General features: G+C 39.7%; 1 protein-coding gene across 2 annotated transcripts in view; it reads right to left on the bottom strand.

The window, feature by feature from the left end:
• ATRIP (ATR interacting protein) overlaps positions 1–20,724 on the bottom strand; it is a 129,163-nt gene that overhangs the window by 9,529 nt on the left and 98,910 nt on the right. For both annotated transcript variants that reach the window (XM_029599396.1, XM_029599395.1), the window contains exons 12-13: positions 16,828–16,914; positions 15,651–15,900 (exon numbers count right to left, since the gene is read on the bottom strand). In XM_029599396.1, the coding sequence (XP_029455256.1) occupies positions 15,651–15,900; positions 16,828–16,914 (337 nt within the window). The remainder of the gene's footprint in view (positions 1–15,650; positions 15,901–16,827; positions 16,915–20,724) is intronic.

The raw sequence follows: 20,724 nt of genomic DNA, 5'->3' as shown, positions 1-20,724 counted from the left end.
ACAAGCCAAATTCTGTATGCACTGCAATAATGTAAAAAACAAACATCATTCCTCATAAAACAAGATTTGTAAAATCATACCAATAAAAATAATTCAAAACAATTAATGAATAGAATAACATTCAATAATTAAAAACTCATATAAAAATCTTCCAAACATCAATAAAATATTTCAAAAGAGACACATCAAACACCACCCAACAATTAAAATAAGGATTTTTTAAAAATTCCCCGTTATCCATACCTTGAAACGTTTGATTTCCAGATGCCCTGTAATTGTCATGGATTAGCAGGCAGAGAGTAACTGGAGTAGTTGTGCACACACATGCTCTCACTCTCCCACACACATGCACACTTGCTCTCTCTCCCACACACATGGTCTCTCTCTCACGCACTTCCTCCTTGATCTAGCAGGCAGCAGCAATCTCCTTCAACCCCCATGGCCAAGGGAACGACTTCCAGCCATGGGGCATTGGACTACTTCCAACAGGGCATGCTCATCCTCCTCAGCAGCGTGGCCCCGCCGAAATTGTCGGCATAATAAGCTCTGCCTTAGTAGGTGAAAAAGCAGTGCAACCCTGACAGAATCAGCAGCGTTGCCAGCAGGGCCGCACTGCTTTTCCACTTACTAAGGCTGCGCCAACTCCGTTATCAATTTCAACAGGGCAGTACTGCTTTTCTTTTGCTGAAGACCCGCCAGCGGCCAGCCACATTGCTCTCGGCACCTTTTGGTACTAGCACCTATGGCCATGGCCATATTGGCCACAGGCATGCTACAGGCTTAGGCACTAGGATCCGAGGAATGCACGAACTATGGGTGCCCAAAATTTGGACGCCCAATCCACGCGGTCCAGACGGATGTCCAACCTGGATGTGCAGGCACGAACCGATGTCAGTCACTGTTTCGCAGCAGACTTGTGCAGGAGGCGGCATGTGAACACCGCCATGGCCTACCACCTGCATCTCAGAGAAGCCTGAGAGCAGGACCTAGCAAAAAGGTTGCTCAACCTGCCAAAACTGCCGTGACTCCCCAAGCCCCTCACAGAGGCAGGAACAACCATCGAATCGACACTCCAAGACCAGACCAGAAGAGGAGGAAAGTAATCCCTAAAATTATCCCTCTCTCTTATGTATGTATGATTTTATCTTTTTTTTTTTTTCATTTTAATTTAATTTTTTTTTTTTTTTTACATCCCCTTACCTGAGCTCAGCCAGAACTGGCCGAGTACAGAGTCGGTCTTCAGCTGTGGTGGAAGAGGGCTAATGCCTTCATCACCGTACTCAATTTTACGAGTGTCCATTTTCCTAACCAATGCACAGTCACTTCTCCTGAGTGCCCGATGCCAAGGAGGCACTAGGGATGCACAATTTCATTAAAATATAATAAATGCTATTTATATTTCATGACCCTCCAAATCTTCACCATCATGAATATAATAGCAGCAGGCTTAGAAGAGTTTTAAATGAATACAGAAATCAATCTGACGAGGAACACTCCCAACTTGCAAACATGTAGGTTCAAGCACATTCCAACACGGCAATTATACACCTGACACGTTTCGCTCTCCAGGGGCAATTCAATGCCATACTTCAATCCCACACACAGGTAGCTGAACACCATGGTGATCTCCATCAACAGACCAACTACTATACCAAAAACAACAAAAATAATTTTACACAAATAAATCATACTTCAACCCCAAAATAAAAACGAATCCCCGGGAAACAACAAAAATATCTCTACATAGATGCTCACAATCTTAAAAAAATGACATTACAGAAATAAGATGATGTAACTGGTGGGAAAGAACAATTAATTACTCCTGATTGTGAAACTTTTGCCACTTTTTTTAAATTAAAATATAAAATGTATGTATGGATTTGGACAGCAGAAAGCTCAAGCTATTTGTGATGGAGTGGATTTCGCTCTGGCCACATTAGGAGTGTTGAGTCAGTTTTGTTTGGTTTTAGCATTTTGACTCTTTCATCTTAAGAAACTGGTGGTGGAGATGAGACCTACTTTTTTGCTGGCTGGAGCCATGTGCAGTGAAATTGGTGAAAAATACTTCTGATGAGGTTTTGTTATGTTTATCTAGGATAATTAATGATTCTCTGGAGGAAGGGATTGTTCCTATTACTGTCAAAACCTCCATAATTAATCCTACTTTAAAAAAAAAGGCTGCACTTTGTCAGTTACAGGCCAGTGGCTAATATGCCTTTCTTAGCTAAGATTTTGGAAAAGGCTGTTACACAGCAACATTTTTAGAGGATTCAGGAGGGTTAGACCCATTTCAAGTGGGTTTCGAAGGGGGTCAGAGTATAGAGACTGTTCTTGTCTCTATATGTGACCTCATATGGCAATGGATGAACAGAGACCAGCAGGTTCTTTTAGTCCTATTGGATCTGCCCTCAGCTTTTGACTTAGTTGATCATACTAGCTTGTTGGATAGATGTAAAAACTTGGATTTCGGTGGTGTGATATTAAGTTGGATTGCCTCCTTTCTTACAAGGTGAAAAGCAAAGGTTTTGGTTAGAGGGGAACTCTCGAGTGTCTTAGAGCTAAATTATAGGGTCCCTCAGGGATCACCACTTTCCCCACTACTATTTAATATATTTTTTGCAACCTTTGGGAAGACTTCTTCATCAGCTTGGCTTGTGAGCATATTTGTACACAGGTGATGTGCAAATTATTGCTCCACTGGGGAATAATGAACTAACAGCTATGACTTAAATGAATGACAACTCAAAAGTACTCTCCAGGTTTTTTTTCGAAGTAAACTGATTTTAAATTTCAAGAAGACGGAGTTGTTGAAAATCAATGGGCCTTTGAGTGATAATGGTTCTTTGTCATTAAAGACTGGATCAGAAATTGATAACCTGTCAAATGTAATGAAGGATATAAGGATTTATTTAAATTCTGAACTATCAGGTTTCACAGGTTATATGAAAGGTGCTTTGAAAGCTTAGGCTAGTGTTTGGAGATTACGTCTGTTTTTGAACTTTCAGGTATGTAGTAGGACTGTGATGCAGACTTTAGTCACCTCTCATCTGAACTACTGCAATGATCTGCTTGGGTGTTTCTGAGAGACTTACATAAAGACTTCAGGTAGTGCAGAATGTAGCAGCAAGACTGGTGTCAGGATATTCTCGTAGAACTGCTATTTCACCAGTATTAAGAGAATTACATTGGCTTCCAAAGAGAGCAAGATCCCAATTTAAAATCTTAACATTAACATTTTGTACCCTTTATGGAATGGGATCCAAATTATTTGCAAGCAAAATTATATTGGTATATCTCAAGGCAGCAGGTGCAGTCTAGGCAGAGTGCTCTATTGACAATCCTTTCTTTTAGAGAAGTGAATCAGGTCCAATTACAAGCTAGGACATTTTCCATTGTAACAACTAATGCTCTGGAATTTATTTCCTATAGATGTCTGGATGGAAAAAAATGATCTTTTCTTTCAAAAGGTTAAAGCCTAGCTTTTCAATCAATTTTTGATTATCTCCTGGACTTTTAGAGCAGAACTGGAAAATGGGTCTGGGAGGGGGGGCTCTTTGTAGATGGCTGTCAGTTGAATGTTTGATATTTATTATATCTATTAACAATTATTTTTATACCACCATATCCTACAATCTAGGCAGTTTACAGTTAAAAACATACATAATCAGCATATGTCTCATAAAATAATAAAATCATAAAAATACTACAATAAAAAATGTTACAACATCAAAATAATAAACATCAGAGTTCATAAAACGTCCATCATCTTCCAAGTGTGTTAACATTTTGACTTTGCCTGATTAAGTTGTTCACTGGCCAGGTAACATTTCAATTAGTTACCAGGAATCATTCTACCTCAAAGGGCTGCTTAAAAAGCCAGGATTTTAGCATTTTCTTAAATGTTTTTATATTATCATTACTACAAAGTTGTTCAGGCATTGAATTCCATAACAAAGGGCCTGCCACTGATATTGCCCTCTCCCAAATTTGCCTGTTGAACAGTCAGTACTGATAAAAGGCACTTATTCGCAGAGTGCAAAAGTCATTGTGGCATATATAAGTGAAGACTTGCTCCTAATCAAATTGTTTCAGGATTATAAAATTATTTAATGTATTAACGAGAGCACTTTATAATGTACTCTAAAAGCTACCAATGAAGTTTTGACCGAACTGGAATAATATGGTTGTAGCTGCCTGTGCCCATTAACACTGTGGCTGTGGAGTTATGCAATAGTTGTAGTAGCCTAATTGTATTATGTATATTTATTTATTTGATCTTATATTCTGCCTCATCCAACAAATTTATCGTGGGTGGATTACAGTCAAGCACAGTATTATATTGCATACATATATTTAAAATAATAAATGACATTAAAAATAATAAACTTACAGATAGGCTTCTTTAAAAATATATATCTTGATCATACTTCCTAAATACCATGGCATCACTCTGCTCCCGCACATCAATAGAAAGGCCATTCCAAAGATATGAGACTTCCAAAGAAAGAGCCCTAGCTTGGATTCACTGTAGCCTATACTCTCGAAGTGAAGGACTGACTAACAAATGTGCACCCACTGAACAAAGCGACAGAGCCTGTTCATACCAGTGCAGTTTCTCTACCTCCAAGAAGAATGTTCTCCAAGCAGCAACTTGTGAGTAAGAATCATGAATTTAATCTTCACTCTCCATTGTATTGGAAGTCAATGTTTCATGGAGCATCCCCTTGTTTTAGTGTTATTTGAAATGGTAAATAACTGTCCTTTATTTACTCATTCCATCCCACTTGTGATTTTATAAACTCCTATCATGTCAGCCCTGTCAGCCATCTCTTTCCAAGCTAAAGAGTTGGGGTTTTTTTTTGTTTGTTTGTTTTTTATTATAAATGTTTATATTACATTACTTCGGACAGTTCTTTTAGGGCAGGGGAAGCGGTTGATAAATAATTTTAAATAAATAAAATAACACTGCTTCAACTTAACAGCTGATCATCTATTCACCAACTGTGGCACATACAAGAAACATTCCAAGCATTGACTATCAAGGGGATCACACAAATACCACCCATTCAACCCTTTCATTCAAACCAAATGGACAGTTTTAAGCAAAAATCCACCGTTCTTTGCATAAAAGGAGGCAATTAATATTCCCCCCATATTAACAACACACTGTATAACAAAAAAAAAAAAAAATGAAGAGCACCACAAATGAGAGCAAAGAAAAAAAATGGAGCCAATCCAAATCCACTCTTTAGCAATGTGATTTGCAAAAGTACTCTGAGCATGGCTTCTCCCAAAGGGTTCAGGAATAGCCTCAAGAATTTAAAAAATAAATGTCCTCGAGTTATATTTTTAGTGATACAAGGATAAAAAGGAAGCCGAAAGAATGATATTATAAGGCCGCAAAATGTATTATAGAATTTTATACAGACCTCTCTTGGTTGGTACCATAATAGATATCTAAATCTCCCCAGTATCCAAACAGATACAAATAGCTTGGCATTTTGGCAAAGAATCCGCTAGGGGACATCAAGGTGAGAATTACTGCATTCTTGGCTTATTTTTGACAGGTACAGCTTTCTTCTGCGTATAATACAGCTGCTTCAATGGTCAGCAGCGGTACAAGCTGGAGCCCAACCACATCCCAGGCCAGCTGGGGGTCGCGGGCTCCATGCAAGCTTCTGCTGAGAAGTCACATATATTTATTATATATTTTTTTTTATACCAGTGTTTGGAAAGGACAGTCACATCGGTTTACAATAATTACAGATAAAACATAAAAGCATAATTGTCACCAAAATAAAAGACAAAACTTAATATTTTAACTTAATTTATCCTATTACAAAGCAAGACTTTTTGAGGTGCTTCCATGAGGCATACAGGTTTAGTAACTTCCCATTAACACTACTTTAGGACTTAGTTCCTGAAAATATCATCCGGATATCATTAGTCAGCATCTTTGTATTTCTTGACAAATGTCAGAACCAAAATGTTGACATTTTTATTGGTAATGTAAATAAATATACCTCAGTTTTTGAATCAGCTGAGAGGCTTCTGCTTTTGAGTTTCTTCACTGAATTAGATTTTTATTTGTTTATTTTTTTAAAATTACTTATATCCCGTACCCTCCAAAGTTTAGGGCAAGTTACAAAAAAAAACAAAAAAAAAACCATACATAATTCAATAGCTACATTGACAGATATCTAAAAGCCTAAATCAAGGCTTCAAAAGAACTGCTTAATGATCTGCTCAGGCAAGGTCTGAAGGGAACCACCTATTTATTCCTGGAGATTTTTAACTGCTTCTTTAAATAAAAATGTTTTTAATGCTTTCTTAAAATCTTTTGGATCATTTGTACAACGAAGCTGTAGTGGTAAACTGTTCCACAGTCTCAAACCTTTCCCTTGTACAATCTAAATGTGCATGACACGGGCCAGGTAAGTCTAGGAGGGATTTACTAGAAACATGTCGGCAGAAAAAAAAAAAATCCACCCAACTAATTCAGCTTTATAATTCCCATCACTCCCTCAGAGACCCCCTGTGTTTATCCCATACTTTATTGATTTCCGAAACCATTCTCGTCTCCACCACCTCCATTGGGAGGCCCTTTCAATGCATCCACCACCCTCTCTGAAAAGAAATATTTCCTACGATTAGTCCTGAGTCGACCTCCTTTCATCCTCATCCCTTCCCACACTGTGTGCATGATCCATGGTCAGTACACTTTTTCTCTCTGCTTTATGGGCCCTTTGTGGATAATAATAGCTTTTACTTACACATTTTTAAACTCTTTCCCCTCTCCCCTGCACCGACTTGGGCCTGGATTTAATAAAATGCACTAAACATCGCATGCGATAGGAAAAGGGGCGTGTTTTATGATAATAGGCAGTTTATTGCAATTTGCGCTAATACCTATGCGGCAGCATTGATGTATGTCCTACATACAACCACTGGGGGGACCATGTTTAGGAGAGAGAGCGCAAGCGAGAGAGAGAGAGAGAGAGAACTCTCTACCTGGGTAACTTGAGAGAACGTTGCACAAATCTCATCTTTGGGTGAGTTTCCTCACTCCGAAGGTCATCAAATCTTCACAAGAGAGCACTGTGCTGTTTGTATGTCTCACTTTGAATGTCAGAGTGGTCCCTAATCCCTACACTAATACCTAAACCTCACCTCGAGTGAATAGGTGGGCCTCCCATAGAGATATAAATACCTATCTAGCGTGAGGGCATTATGGCTAGGCTCTGGCTCTCTCTCTACCCCCCAGGAGGGCCCTGATAGCTTGGCTGGCTCTCCAGGAGCTCAAAATGGCATGTGCGAAAAATATCACAACCTCGATAAAGCCCTATCGCATGGCTTTACGCGAATGAAAAAGGTGTAGTTAATATTCACATTAAAGCCATGCGATACGGCTTCGCAAAACTGTGAGCCCAGCCCACTTGGCCAAAATTCCCACCCCAATATCCTCCCCTTTTTCTCATTTGCATCGCACCAAACGTTATGATGCTTTCGCATGCGTTAAAGGCGTTTTTTGCATGCGAAAACCCCTTAATACATGCGAAAATGCCATATAGCACTTTGATAAATGATCCACTTAGTTTGCAAAGTCTTCTGTATAAATATTTTAAAATTTCTAGTGTAGACTTTAAAAAGCCAGAGTTAGCATTCCCAGCCTCTTATCCCAGCTCTAATATGGATATATATTTTGAATAACTGAATTTTGAATGTATGTAAGACAGGAAAATACTTGGCTATGGTTTAAGCCATGCCACTGTTCACAAGCTGTGCTAATTCAACCTTTGTTTTTTTAATAATGAATGCATGGCAAGAAAATAACATTAGGTACTGTGGTGAGGCAAAACCAAGGAGAACAGAACAACATAAGAAGGTCCATTGAGCCCAGCATCCCGTCTGGGTCACAAATACCCAGCAGATCCCAAAGAAGATTTATTTCTAGTTACTGACTCCCAGGGATAGCAATAGCTTTTTTTTTTTTGTCTACAGGGCTAATATTTTATGGATTTTTCCTCCAGGAACTTGTCCAAACTTCTTTTAAACCCTGCTATGCTAGTTGCCTTTGACTATGTCTTATGACAACAAATTCCACAGAGTGAAAATACTTTCTACTAATTGGTTGTTAGTTTCATGGATCATCCCCTTGTTTTAGTATTATTTGAAATGGTAAATAACCTCTCTATTTACCTGTTCCACTCCACTCATGATTTTATAAACTTCTATCATGTCAGTCCTGTCAACCATCTCTTTCCAAGCTAAACAGCCCTAACCCGTGTAGCCTCATCATGTAGGAGCTGTTCTATTCCCTTTATCATTTTTGTTGCCTTCTTCTGTACCTTTTCAAGTTCAGTTATGTCTTTATTGAGGTGGGGCAACAAGAACTGCACACAGTACTCAAGATGCAATAAACTATGGATCGATAGAGTTGATATATTTTCCATTTTATTCTCCATTCCTTTTCAAATCATTCTTAATATTCTATTTGGGGTTTTTTTTGACCGTCAATGCAAAATGAAATGAGAATGTCACTGTATTGTCCACATGGACTCCAAGGTCCTTTTCCTGGCTGGTGACTTCAAATACGGAACCCAGCAGTGTGTTCCTGTAGTTGGTATTTTTCTTTGTACATTGTTTCACATTTTTCCATATTAAATTTCATCTGCTATTCAGATGCCCAGTCTCCAAGTCTCAAAAGGTCCTTCTGTGGTTCCTCCCAATCCGCTGCAGTTTCAACAACTTTGAATAATTTTATGTAATCTGCACATTTGATCACCTTACTCATTTGTTCCTTTTTCCAGATAATTTACGAATATGTTAAACAGCACAGGTCCCAGTAGTACTTCACTAATGACCATCCTCCATTTGGAAAACCAACCAGTTAATCCTACCATCTATTTCCTGTCTTTTAACTAGTTACCAATCCACAATGGGACATTGCCTCCTATTCCATGACAAAGCCCCTCTAGGAATCCCATGTAGGGCTTTGTCAAATACCTTCTGAAAATCCAAATACATTATATCAACCAGTTCACCTTTTTCTACATGTATATTTACACCTTCAAAAAAAAAATCCAATAGATTTATAAAAGCAAGACTTCAGTTTGATAAAACCATGTTGATTCTTCCCCATTAAGCAACGTATATCTATATGGTCAGTAAGGAGAAATGTATTCTTGCCTGATAATTTATTTTCCTTAAATCCTGCTACACTAATCCAGACAAGTGGGTTATTCTCCCCTATCAGCAGATGAAAGCAGAAGACATAACTTCCTCTTTCATGTCATCACTACTGCTTACATGTGGTGCAGCTCAGACAAAGCTAGTATTCTTATGACAAAGCAGTGAAAAAACTACAAATATGAAATGCGTTAAAAACAAATATAAATAACTTGAGAAATCAAAGGGAGTCCTTAAAGTTAAATAGGAAAAACAACTAGAACAAGGACACAATAGATATATAATAAACTTTAAACATTCCTTATAAATTGTCTCTCCAAAGCATCACAAATACCTCACATGGACTTGAAAAACACCTCCTCACCAATAAGGCCCAAACTTTCTGGGAGGATCCTGGATGACTGCAGCAGGATTCAAGGAAAGGAAATTATTAGGTAAGCAGAGATTTCTCCTCTCTTAGCATCCCTGCTACACCAGTCCAGACAACTGAGAAGTACCAAAGACCAACTAAACCGGGAGGAAGAAAGTTAGGGCCACTCTGAGAATGCCCACTCTAAAGGCTGCATCCTCCTTAGCATGATCATCCAATCTGTAATGCTCTGTGAAAGAATGCAAGTGACTGCTTTGCAAAGTTCTTCTGGAGTTATAGCCATTGTTACCGCCCAGGAAGAAGATTGCGCTCTTGTTGAATGCACCCAAATGATCTCCAGAGCCTGATGAGTATATTCATTGAAGCAATTGTTTCTTTAATGGCAATCTTGCCCTTGCATGGTCCTCCAAACAAAACAATCTGACTTCCAGAAAGAATTACAAGTGAATTTTAAAAGCCCGACATGCGCATCAATTAGGGGATGTGTGAATATGCTGGGCCAGTGCACGCCCTGCATATTCACACGTGGTCTGGGCAGGGCATGGGTGTTCCTGGATTTTAACTTGAAACTAGTGCGCACTGGGGTCCTGTGCCATGTAACTTTACTTCTACTACGGATGACATGCAAGTTATAAAATAAAGAAAAATAGATCAGCTGGGTTTTAAGGATTAAGGCTAAGAGGAGAGAAGGGAGGCTAGTAAACTCGGGGGTTTGGAAGTCCTATTCCTTAACAGGGCAATCTGGGGAAAAACTGGTAAAACTAGTAATGGCATCGGTATGCGTGACCTTTAAAATCCCCCCAATGATGTGGTAGAAGCGGCATTTGTGCGCATCCACTTAAAATTGCATGTACACGTGTGTGCAGTCAAGCTATTTTATAACATGCATGCATATATGCGCATGTGTTATAAAATGGTAACATCCCTGAGTGAGGGCCAATAAACGCGCACACGTGTGCCCGCGCACCTGTTTAAAAGTTATCATCCCTGTGACCTCCACGTATCAAATAAGAACCCAACAAACATCCAAAAATCTTAAATACATGTTGCAGCCCCAACACTCGTCCCCGGAGAAGGCTGACATTGAAATGGTCTGATTTAGATGGAAAGCAGAGACCATTTTCAGCAAGAAAGAGGAAATGATCAAATAGAAACTAAATCCACACAAAACACAAGAAAGGATATCTGTAGGGCAGGATTTGTAGCTCACAAATATGCTTAGCCAAACAGCTACTACAAAAAAATCATCTTGAGAGAGAGGCCCTTAATGGAAGGATATTTTGTTCAAATGGCAATGCTACGAGTGCTTTAAGAAACAAAATTGAGGTCCCACTGGGGAACTACTGATCTAAAGGAGGGATTTTAGTCTCTTCACCCATTGAAAAAACCGAACACCCAAATTCTACCCCTGTAACAGGGGTAGAATTTGGGTCACCATCAGATCCACGTGAAGAATGCCCCATGGCTTCACTATCCTCTGAAAGGCTTCTTGACTGAACTCCCACTCCCCTGGATCCTGGAAATTTCTGCTCAGAAAATCTTTTTGAGCATTGTTGGGTCTTGCAATGTGCTCTGTCAAAAGCCTCAGAAGATTTTCTTCTGCCCAAATAAATTGAAGGTTGATCTTCTTGGACACTCCCTAGCTCAGAGCACCCCCTTGCCTGTACATGTTGGCCACGTCTGTTGCACTGTCAGAGAGAACTTAGACTTCCTCTTCTATCAAGAGTAGAAAATGCAACAGACCTAGTCTTAAAACCTTATCTCCAACTTATTGATGGGCCAAGAGGCCTCCTCCCAAGACCAGAGCCCTTGAGCTACTTGAATGACAAGTGTTCCCCCATCCTAACAGACTCACATACATGGCAATCAGGATCCATGAGAGAGGTTCCAGGTTCACACATTTCAGCAAAATTCTGAAGCACTGACTACCTGTATAGGTTCTGTCATATGAGACCTAGGAAGGCAAGGTGAATTAGGGAGAAGATTGCAGGGGCTGCATGTGAGCTCTTGCCCACAGAACTAGATTTAAGATGGCAGCCAAACAGCCCAGTAGTTGAAGATAGTTCCAAGCTCTGAGGGCTCAGAAAACCTCTGCGCCTGACATACAATTTTGGCCACTTGATCTGAAGTCAGATATACACAGCCTATCTTCATATCAAACTGAGCTCACAGGTAATCCAGAGATTGGGATGGGAGAAGCTTGCTCTTTGTAAAACTGATTACCTAATCTAAGTGTTCTAAAACTTGGACAACTCTATTGGATACTCTGATGCCTTTTTGATAGAACTTGGCCCTAATCAATCATCTAGACACGGATGACCCAGGATTCCTTCCTTTCTCAAAAAGGCCGCTGCAACTACCATTATTTTGGTGAAGGATCTTGGAGTCATGGTGAGTCCAAATGGAAGGTCTTGAACTGAAGATGATTTCCCAATATACAGAAAGAGAAACCTCCAACGGTCTTCTCCAATTGGAATTTGAAAATACACCGCCAACAGATCCAGAGATGAGACAAATTCATCCTTCTGAAATGTTAATACCAACCAAAGAATCTCCATTCAGAAATGAGAAATGTGAAGTTTGTTGATGATGTCCTTCTGATCACAAATAAGTCTGTAAGTTCCATCCTTAAGTGAGGGACCACAAGTCAGGACGGTGACCTCGCACCTTGTGTGGTGCCGAACTCACAGCCTTCAAAAGTTCAAATCTCTTGAGAATGGCTTAAACTGCCAATCTTCTGGTGGGCGAAACATAAGGAGAAACCATAAAGGTATTAAGAAAAAACAGCAAGTTCAAGGAAAGGGGTGGCCAACCCTGGTCCTCAAGAGCCACAAATAGGCCTGGTTTTTAGGATATCCATAATGAATATACATGACTTAGATATGAATGCATTTCCTTTAGACTTGCATAAAATAAAGGCAATGCATACAAATATCTCATGCATATTCCTTATGGATATCCTGAAAACCAGGCCTGTTTGTGGCTCTTGAGGACCAGAGTTGGCCATCCTTGTTCTAGGACACAATCATACTATATGACATCTGGTCTGAGGTTATGTGGGTCCACATCTGGTAAAATCACTATAGGTGACTGCTTATGGGCAGCAACAAGGAGGGGATCCACCCTTCGTCATTGGGAAACACAATGGGCCCCTGTTGAGCCAGTTGTCTTGGATCTTGGCTTTCTAGCTCCCTGAAAAGATTGATTCCTTCCCTTAGGGAGGAGAGTTACCGAGCAGTAGCAAGCGTGGGGCCAACGGAAGGTGCAAGCGCCGAAGTGCGTGGGCCTAACCTGGAAGCAGCAGGAGGAGTGAGCCCGTTGAGAGAGGCTGTGGAGAGGGGCCATTCCTGATCCTGTGAGTAGATCTTCGACCCCGAAAGCACTGCTCGAGGGCGGAATAAGGAGTAGCGGTGGTGCATATTGGAAGGCAATTCTCCCCAACTTGGAATTTATTAAATCCTCAGTAATAACTTTAGACGTTCTCTGGCAAGCAATAAAATCACTGGAAACGTCGATTCTCAACCTTACAAAAGTGTTTGTGGAAACAAATATAAAAGTTTCAGCTAATGAGAACTTTATCTCTCAGTGCGGGACTAAGCTAAATGCTTTGGAATCAAAGTTTACTGAATTTGGAGAAATATAATTTAATATGATTCGGTCAGATTTAATAACTGCAAAAAGGTTGGAAAATATTGAAAATAATTTGAGGAGTTGTATTCTCCTTGTGGTGAATTTTCCTCTTATTAAATCTTTGCCTATTAACGATTGGTTTAAAAGTTATCTGTCGCAGGTTTTGAAATTGCCTGAATCCATCATGCCGGCGATTACTAAAATTTACTACTTATCCAAGTCTGAGGGGTTAACATCGAAAAATATTTCAGAAGAAGCCTCATTAAATCTGACTCAAACACTGAAACAGACAGAAATTGTGGATCTACCCAGACGTGATGAGGCAAACACAACTTCGGAGAAAAACATTCTTGTTAATGCGAGATGAGGTTATATCTAAAGGGGCTAATTTTATGTTGCAGTATCCATGCAAATGTAAAATCAAGTTGGGAGATGTTAAATATCTTTTTTTTTTTTAACCCTCACAACTACGGGTCCTTCTAGACTCGCACACCTAGTAGCTCTGAAAGTTTAGGCAAAGTAATATTGGGGTTAAACGTTTACTCACTTTCATATTTCTTATTATGTATTTCATGGTTTATTGCTCTTTATAAGGCTGTCCCCCCTCGCTATCTGTTGTGTATGAGGCATACAATGTATTTTTCTTTCGAGAATTTCTTGTAATAAAATTTGTAAATGCTCATTTTCTTGATGGATATCATTAAGATGTTATTACGGATATCTTATTGTAAAAGCAATAAAAAATAAATTAAAAAAAAAAAAGGAATACAACAATAACTTATCCTTAATTCCTGCACTGGACACTGACTATAGGTTAGAAATAAGAGAGGTTTGGGTAGGGACACTAGATTCTAAGGAAAAGGCCTGGCATCCACTTCCTGCAACTTGTTAGCTGTATCCACATAAAACTGACATAAATGAGTAAAAGTATTAGACAATTTTGAATCTGTACCCACAACAACTTTCCATATCTTCAAGGGCTACCTCCCCAGATGTAGGTATAGTAGTTGACCCTCCCATCTCAGCTCCAGCTTGAGGTTTGAGAGGGAAAAGAAACCTTCCCCTTTCTCTTTTTCCCCATGCTTAGCCGATTAAAGATTTAAAAAAAAAAAAAATGACATAAAGGATCACACACCCCCTTGGCGCACGGCTTCAATAAGCCCCCAATGCTGTGATAATGTCTGCGTCAGGCAGCTAAGATGTTGCCAAACAGCACTTCTCTCCATGGGTCCCAGAAGCGGCAAAGAGAGCAGTTCTACAAAGGATCCTTTTTAACTCAGCCAATAACTCTACCCCTGGGCTGTTAACCTTCTCAACAGGGCTTGCTAGCCTGGAAAACTAGCTGCATGGCTCAAGACCACTGGGAAACAGGCAGTCAAAGCCACCAAATCAAGCTGCCTAAAAATAGGCATCTGACTATGGAAGATCCTGCTGCATCAACAGTGCGTCCTACCATCTGCAGGAAGCAGACAATACAGACGCTATCTGGGCTACACCACGATGTCATACAGAAAGTAATGTCCTCTGCTTCCATCTGCTGGGTAGGCGGGGAATAACCCACTTGTCTAGACTGGTGTAGCAGAATAAGGAAACTTGTTTTTAAGCATAGTTTCTACCATTTTCCCAGCACCAATGTCAGGCTCACTAGTCTCTAGTTTCATACATCACCCCTGGAGCTCTTTTTAAAAATCAGCATTACATTGGCCACCCTCCAGACTTCAGGAATTGTGGCACAATAAAGCTCTGGAATTTGTTGCCAGAGGATGTGGTTAGTGCAGTTAGTGTAGCTGGGTTCAAAAAAGGTTTGGATAAGTTCTTGGAGGAGAAGTCCATTAACTGCTATTAATCAAGTTTTCTTAGGGAATAGCCACTGCTATTGTTGGCATCAGTAGCATGGGATCTTCTTAGTGTTTGGGTAATTGCCAGGTTCAGCCTCTGTTGGAAACAGGATGCTGGGCTTGATGGACCCTTGGTCTGACCCAGCATAGCAATTTCTTATGTTCTTATGACAGTTTAGTAATAGGTTTGCAGTTTAATGTCTGAGGATATCACATTAGGAAATGCTCCTTGATCAGCATTGTATGAGCTTTCTACAACCCCAGCTTCTCTCTAGGAGGGCATTACAACTTACAGAAGCCAGTACTAATCATAGATCAGAAGCAGGTTCTCATTCCCTGAACTTACTGCTGTTTCCCCTGCTGTTCACAAGGCAAAAGTTCATACAGTATATACAAGACCATAAGAAACTGTCATGGTTAAAGACCATGTTCTACCAAAACTTATACCAAAAACATGAAAACTTAATTTAGGAAAAATTATCTGCAAATTTCCAGCATCCCTGCTTACAAGCCTTGTTCATGGCTCTCTTCTGTAACCTCATTCTGTCTGTGTGAAGGACATTACATAAACCAAGTTTACTTCCTTATTGATACAGGAATTTTTCATATAGAAATTGATTTACCTTCAATTTCTTTCAAGTCTGGGATGTTTTTGAAAATACTTCGCACGCCAGGCAGTGCCTGATCATATTGATGAAGAACTTCTAGACATTGCTCATGGTAGGCTTTACCCCTCTGTGACAGTCTGTGTAGCAGCAAAACAGAGTCCCGTAAAAACTGAACAGTTTTCTTCTTGAACAGACAAGGATGGATATCCCATCTCCTCACCTTCAGCCACTGTTGATGCAGCATTACAATAAGTGCCTTAACAACCTACAAGAAATGTATTAAGGAAAGTATCAGGTTAATGGTTATCTATAGAACATGAAAAGCAAGCAGGCTAGCACATTTTTTTTTCTATTACATTACACAGAGATTTAAAGGGCGTACTGAAATTCACATAGCAAGCAGTAGCGGTGATACTTTAAGAAGGTAAATATTGTTTAGAAAATAAACTATTGAAGTGTGAATAGCTTTTGATTTAAATAATAAATACAGGAAGAGCAGCTTTGGGGGGTGCCTCCTGGTGTGCCTGTCTCCTTCCTGAGCTGGCCCTGTAGCTGCCCAGCCTGCCCCAATGTGGGGAGCCACTCAGCATACAAGGAAAAGAGAACCAGGAAATCCGCTATGGGCTGACTCGAGTCTGTCCCCAGCCACCTGCAGCAGCACTGAAAAATGTTAAACAGTTAAATGACAAATAGTAATGTTTTGCTTGCTGTTTAACATTTTACATCCCTAACTTTGGTGAGCTTACAAGTTCACAACCACTAAGCTGTCCAGCAACCCTAGATATACTTCTGAGCATCACTGAAAACGAAGGCTAAGTATGTTTTACATTACAGGGGCATTTCTCTTCTCATCTCGTCCTTATCCTTCTGCCTCAGTCAGGACCACCATCCAGTTGGCCTCATGTTACAAAGAGGAATGTTGCTGTCCTATGGTTTGCCAGTCAGTGCATTCTTTAACCTCATATCACTTGATATATTAACCTATTACCATATAAATGTCAGGATTTGGGGTTTCATTTACTAGGGGTGGAAGGGCTGCTTGCCAATCCATAGTATTGCCAACAAGTGTTAAGTCTTATTAAAAGCGGCACCGTAGCACCAGGATTTCTGGAGCGAAAAAAGGTCTCCTACACCGATAACAGAGTCAGTAGTCTCAGTGCCCCTAACATTTGTACAGTCATAATGTACATACCTCACGGCTGCACTGGCAAGGTGAATCAACAAGCGCAGTCAAGGACTGAGGACACTGCTCACAAAGCTTGGTCAGGAATCTAACAACCTAGGAAAAGTAAATAGAAAGTGATGTAAGTGCTGAACTGAATTAAGAGTACAAGCAAGGTGAGGTAGAAGGAAATATGCTTCACCTTCATGACTTGGCACACTCCGCTTCAGACAAAAAAACCCAAAAATAATTCTATGCTTTTTACAGTACTATATCACTAAATTACAAATTATTCTGGTGAAAATAGGGTATTGTGGAGCTGGAAGCAGTCCCCAATTTAACATTGTTCTTTTGGGACAATAGTTTTCAATTTACATTTTGACTTAAAACATGAATTTCAGGAACCAACTGTCTTAAGTTTGAGGACTTCCTGTATAGGAAAGCTGATAAGCTTTAAGTTTAGAGATTTCATAGAATTTTCCAGATTTTCTATTCTACAATTCAATAAATAATTTTCTTTAATCAAGACAGAATGAATTGTTTGTGCTACAGTAAACTAGTCTTCAAGTTTCTGGATTTAATCAGACTATAAACTAACATTTTTAATATGTTTAATAAAGTTAGCATTCAAAGCAAGCACTGCTGAAATAAGGTTATTAACCTTACATAAAAGTGCAACTTATAATTTTGTTTTGGCTTCCTCTAGAGTAATATCCCTTGGAGATCCAGGTGCCTAAAGTTGTTTCACCACAGCATTGCACTAACATATGGCAAAATGCCAGTCTCAAGGCAGAAGTCTCCATGCGCAGCACATTTCCACCAAGAATCTCAGCCATGGTGACTCAGTCAGAAATTAGCACCTCTTCCAAATCTAGCTGGTCTAAAATTCTTTCTTTCTGAGAACAGCACCTACTTCACTAACGACTAGGGAGCTCACACTGAGGGGCTGATGCAATAAAGTGCACTCAGCTTAGCACACACATTTACACGCGGTTGGATGCACGTTTTGGACGCGCTAGACCAGCACCTGATGTAATGAAGTGCATGCTCAAACAAATGCGTAGCCGATAGTACCCATCACATGTAAATTCCATGTAGATGTGACTACTAGCTGTTACCCCCCAATGCAGGAATGCGCTGGGCACCCAATGCCCAATTTTTAACGCGGCAAATTTAACTCCAGCCCCGGAGGTGGAGTAAAGTCAATTCGCGAGACAAGGGCTCATGAGAAATTAAAAAATAATGGTTCTCTGTGTTATGATGAGTGTGTCCTCCTACTTAATATCATTGTGATACTTTAATTTACTGCTTGCAGTGGAAAAAAATGATTATTGGCTTGATTTAAAAAAAAAAAAAAAAAAATTCTCTTATTAAGGGGTGCTTAATATAAGATACTTCTGCATCCTCAGCAAAATTAAAAAATTGGCCTGAAAACGCAGGATAAAAAACGGACGCTCATATTGAGCAATTGTGAGCACCGATGCAATTGAACACTGCAGATGCAAAATTCTCCCCTAGTGTGCTTTTTTTTTTTTTTTTTTTTAACAGTCCCTCATTTAAATACTGCATCAGGCCCCCAGGGAATGTGACTGCATGCACGTTAGGCAAATGGGCACTCAATACGAGCACCCGTTTTCAGCACATCGGCCCCTTTAGCATCAGTGTGCTAAAGGTGGTCAGCCCAGCGATGCTGTAGTGGTAACAGCAGCATTCATGGTGCAAAACCGAGCAAGACTTAGTCAGAGAAGAGAGATGCTGTCCTATGGCTTCCTGCGATTATCGAAACCCTGCTGTTGACCACCAAGATCATAAAGCAGGCCATCGGCTCAGATACTGGTAAGGAAGCACTGCTCAGAGAAGGCTAAGCACAAAGCTTTCACTTCTCTCTCCCCCCCCCCCAGCTTATTTGTGGAGCTCAAAGAGTCTCATATATACTCAACACCATTTTGGATCTCCCATGAGCGATGTTTTTGTTTCTTATTATTGAATGTTCTAATGGATGTTTATATTCTGGAAATAATACTTTTTTCATTTAAAAAAGAAAGATAGTCCATTATTTTAGCAAATTTTCTGCTAGGTGGCACCAAGATAGCAATTTCTTCTTTAACTGAATCAACGTAACAGTCAGAATTTCCAGTATTACTGTTAGGGCTAATAGCACCCACCCACAAATACATTAAATAAAGTGTAGATGATAATGCACCGTTTTCATGGTTTGCATTTAAGATCTAACTAAAAGTCATTTAGCACTTTTACAAAATGATGAATTTGGAAACTTTTAAAACAAAAAGTACAAGGGTGCTTTGAGAAGGTTTTCTATGAAGCCAGACTAGTTTGGTAGCAGTGAAGAAATAGAAAGATGATAACAGCATAATCTTAGCATAAAGAGATTGCACTGATCAGATTTGTAAAATTAGTCAAGGCTCTTGAAATGCTAAAGTATGTTAAAGGACAGCATTAAGTTTAATTTCTGCCTTCTGGGCTCAATTTCCAAGAAATCATATGACTTACAAGAATCCAGTCTTATTAGTATATATGAGAAAATTATAATGCCAACCAGTTAGAAAATGTTATGCAAACAAACTAACCCATTGGTGTGTAGGTTTAGAGGCGGTGACATATTTAACTGAGTGCAACAGCTCAGAAGAGCTGACTGGGATAAGCTGCACTGCTCCTATCATGAGATATCTTATAATAAAAGACTAAAGATTTTTCTCAAACTGGCTGTTGGTATTCAGTGTTTACAAGTGCCTCCAAAAAAAGGTGCACAAATCTGTAAAACAATGAACTTATTACACTTTTATAATCAAATTGCAATATTATCTGTACCTTTTTTTTTGTTTGGAAATTCAGGGTTTAAAAATAAAATCTATTTCCCTAAATTTATTTTATAGATTTTCTCTTCACCTACTCCATCATCCCTATTATCAACATACTTGCTAGAAGGGAGGAGTGACAGAAGATCACTGCTTCCCCTTCCAGGACCCCCTCTCAATGCGCCAGGGTGTGAAAGTTTCACATCTAACACATCCAGATACTTGCTGGGTTTTTTTTTTTCCCAACCACAGCCCTGTTCCCCTTTGTAGAACTGGATATATCATGCTATGAATCTGAGTGGGGAGCATTAATGAATGGCTCCAGAACAATTCAATTTCAAATCTCAGGAGGAAATAACTAAAACGTTATGTCCAAGTTACACCTTTCCCTGAAGGCCTCCATTCAAATGACAGCACAGAGCTTTTGCGGGCAAACAAAAAAAAAAGGAAGGATGATATTGCTTAGGGATGTCCCATCTCAACCTGGTACAGCAGAATTCTCAGCTAATCTCTGCAATCAATATTCCTGGAAATACTAATTTATTTCCAAAGAGGTTATATAGAAGGAAGTTACCTTAAAAGAAATTATTATACTTAACAGCTACACTGTTAGAAAAGATGTCTCTTTCCAGCTGATCACCACATGTTCAGTGGGAATTGGTTTGTTTGGGGGGTTTTTTTTTTGGGGGGGGGGGGGGGGGAGAGAAATGATTCTCTTCTGTTTTTTGGGACGTGCCTCACACCTCCATCCTAGCATGTATACTTCTGATCTTCCTGGTTGCAGGGGAAGGAGAGGAAAAGATTTAAAAATCAGTCCTGTGAACTTCAGGATAGGAATTTAAAATATTATTTAACAAATGAGAGATTGTTTCTCCATGTCCTACCGTCATACACTGGGTGGGACTTAAAGTACTCAAAACAACACTGCAGAGGTGTCCTTCCCAAGCTGGGCACTTATATCCAATTTAAAACGAGATAACCGAATGCATTGTTATTTTACACATGTATGTTTTATCAAAGACAATTCTTCACAGCAGGAACAGTAGTCCTGGGGGAATTCTGCACTACTGTGGAGCACAGAATTTGCACAGGATTGCCAAATTCTGCGCAG

The sequence above is a fragment of the Rhinatrema bivittatum genome, chromosome 4 (assembly GCF_901001135.1).
Source record: "Rhinatrema bivittatum chromosome 4, aRhiBiv1.1, whole genome shotgun sequence".
Taxonomy (NCBI): domain Eukaryota; kingdom Metazoa; phylum Chordata; class Amphibia; order Gymnophiona; family Rhinatrematidae; genus Rhinatrema; species Rhinatrema bivittatum.
The sequence above is the reverse complement of the archived record's forward strand: the minus strand, read 5'-3'. Positions and strand labels throughout refer to the sequence as shown.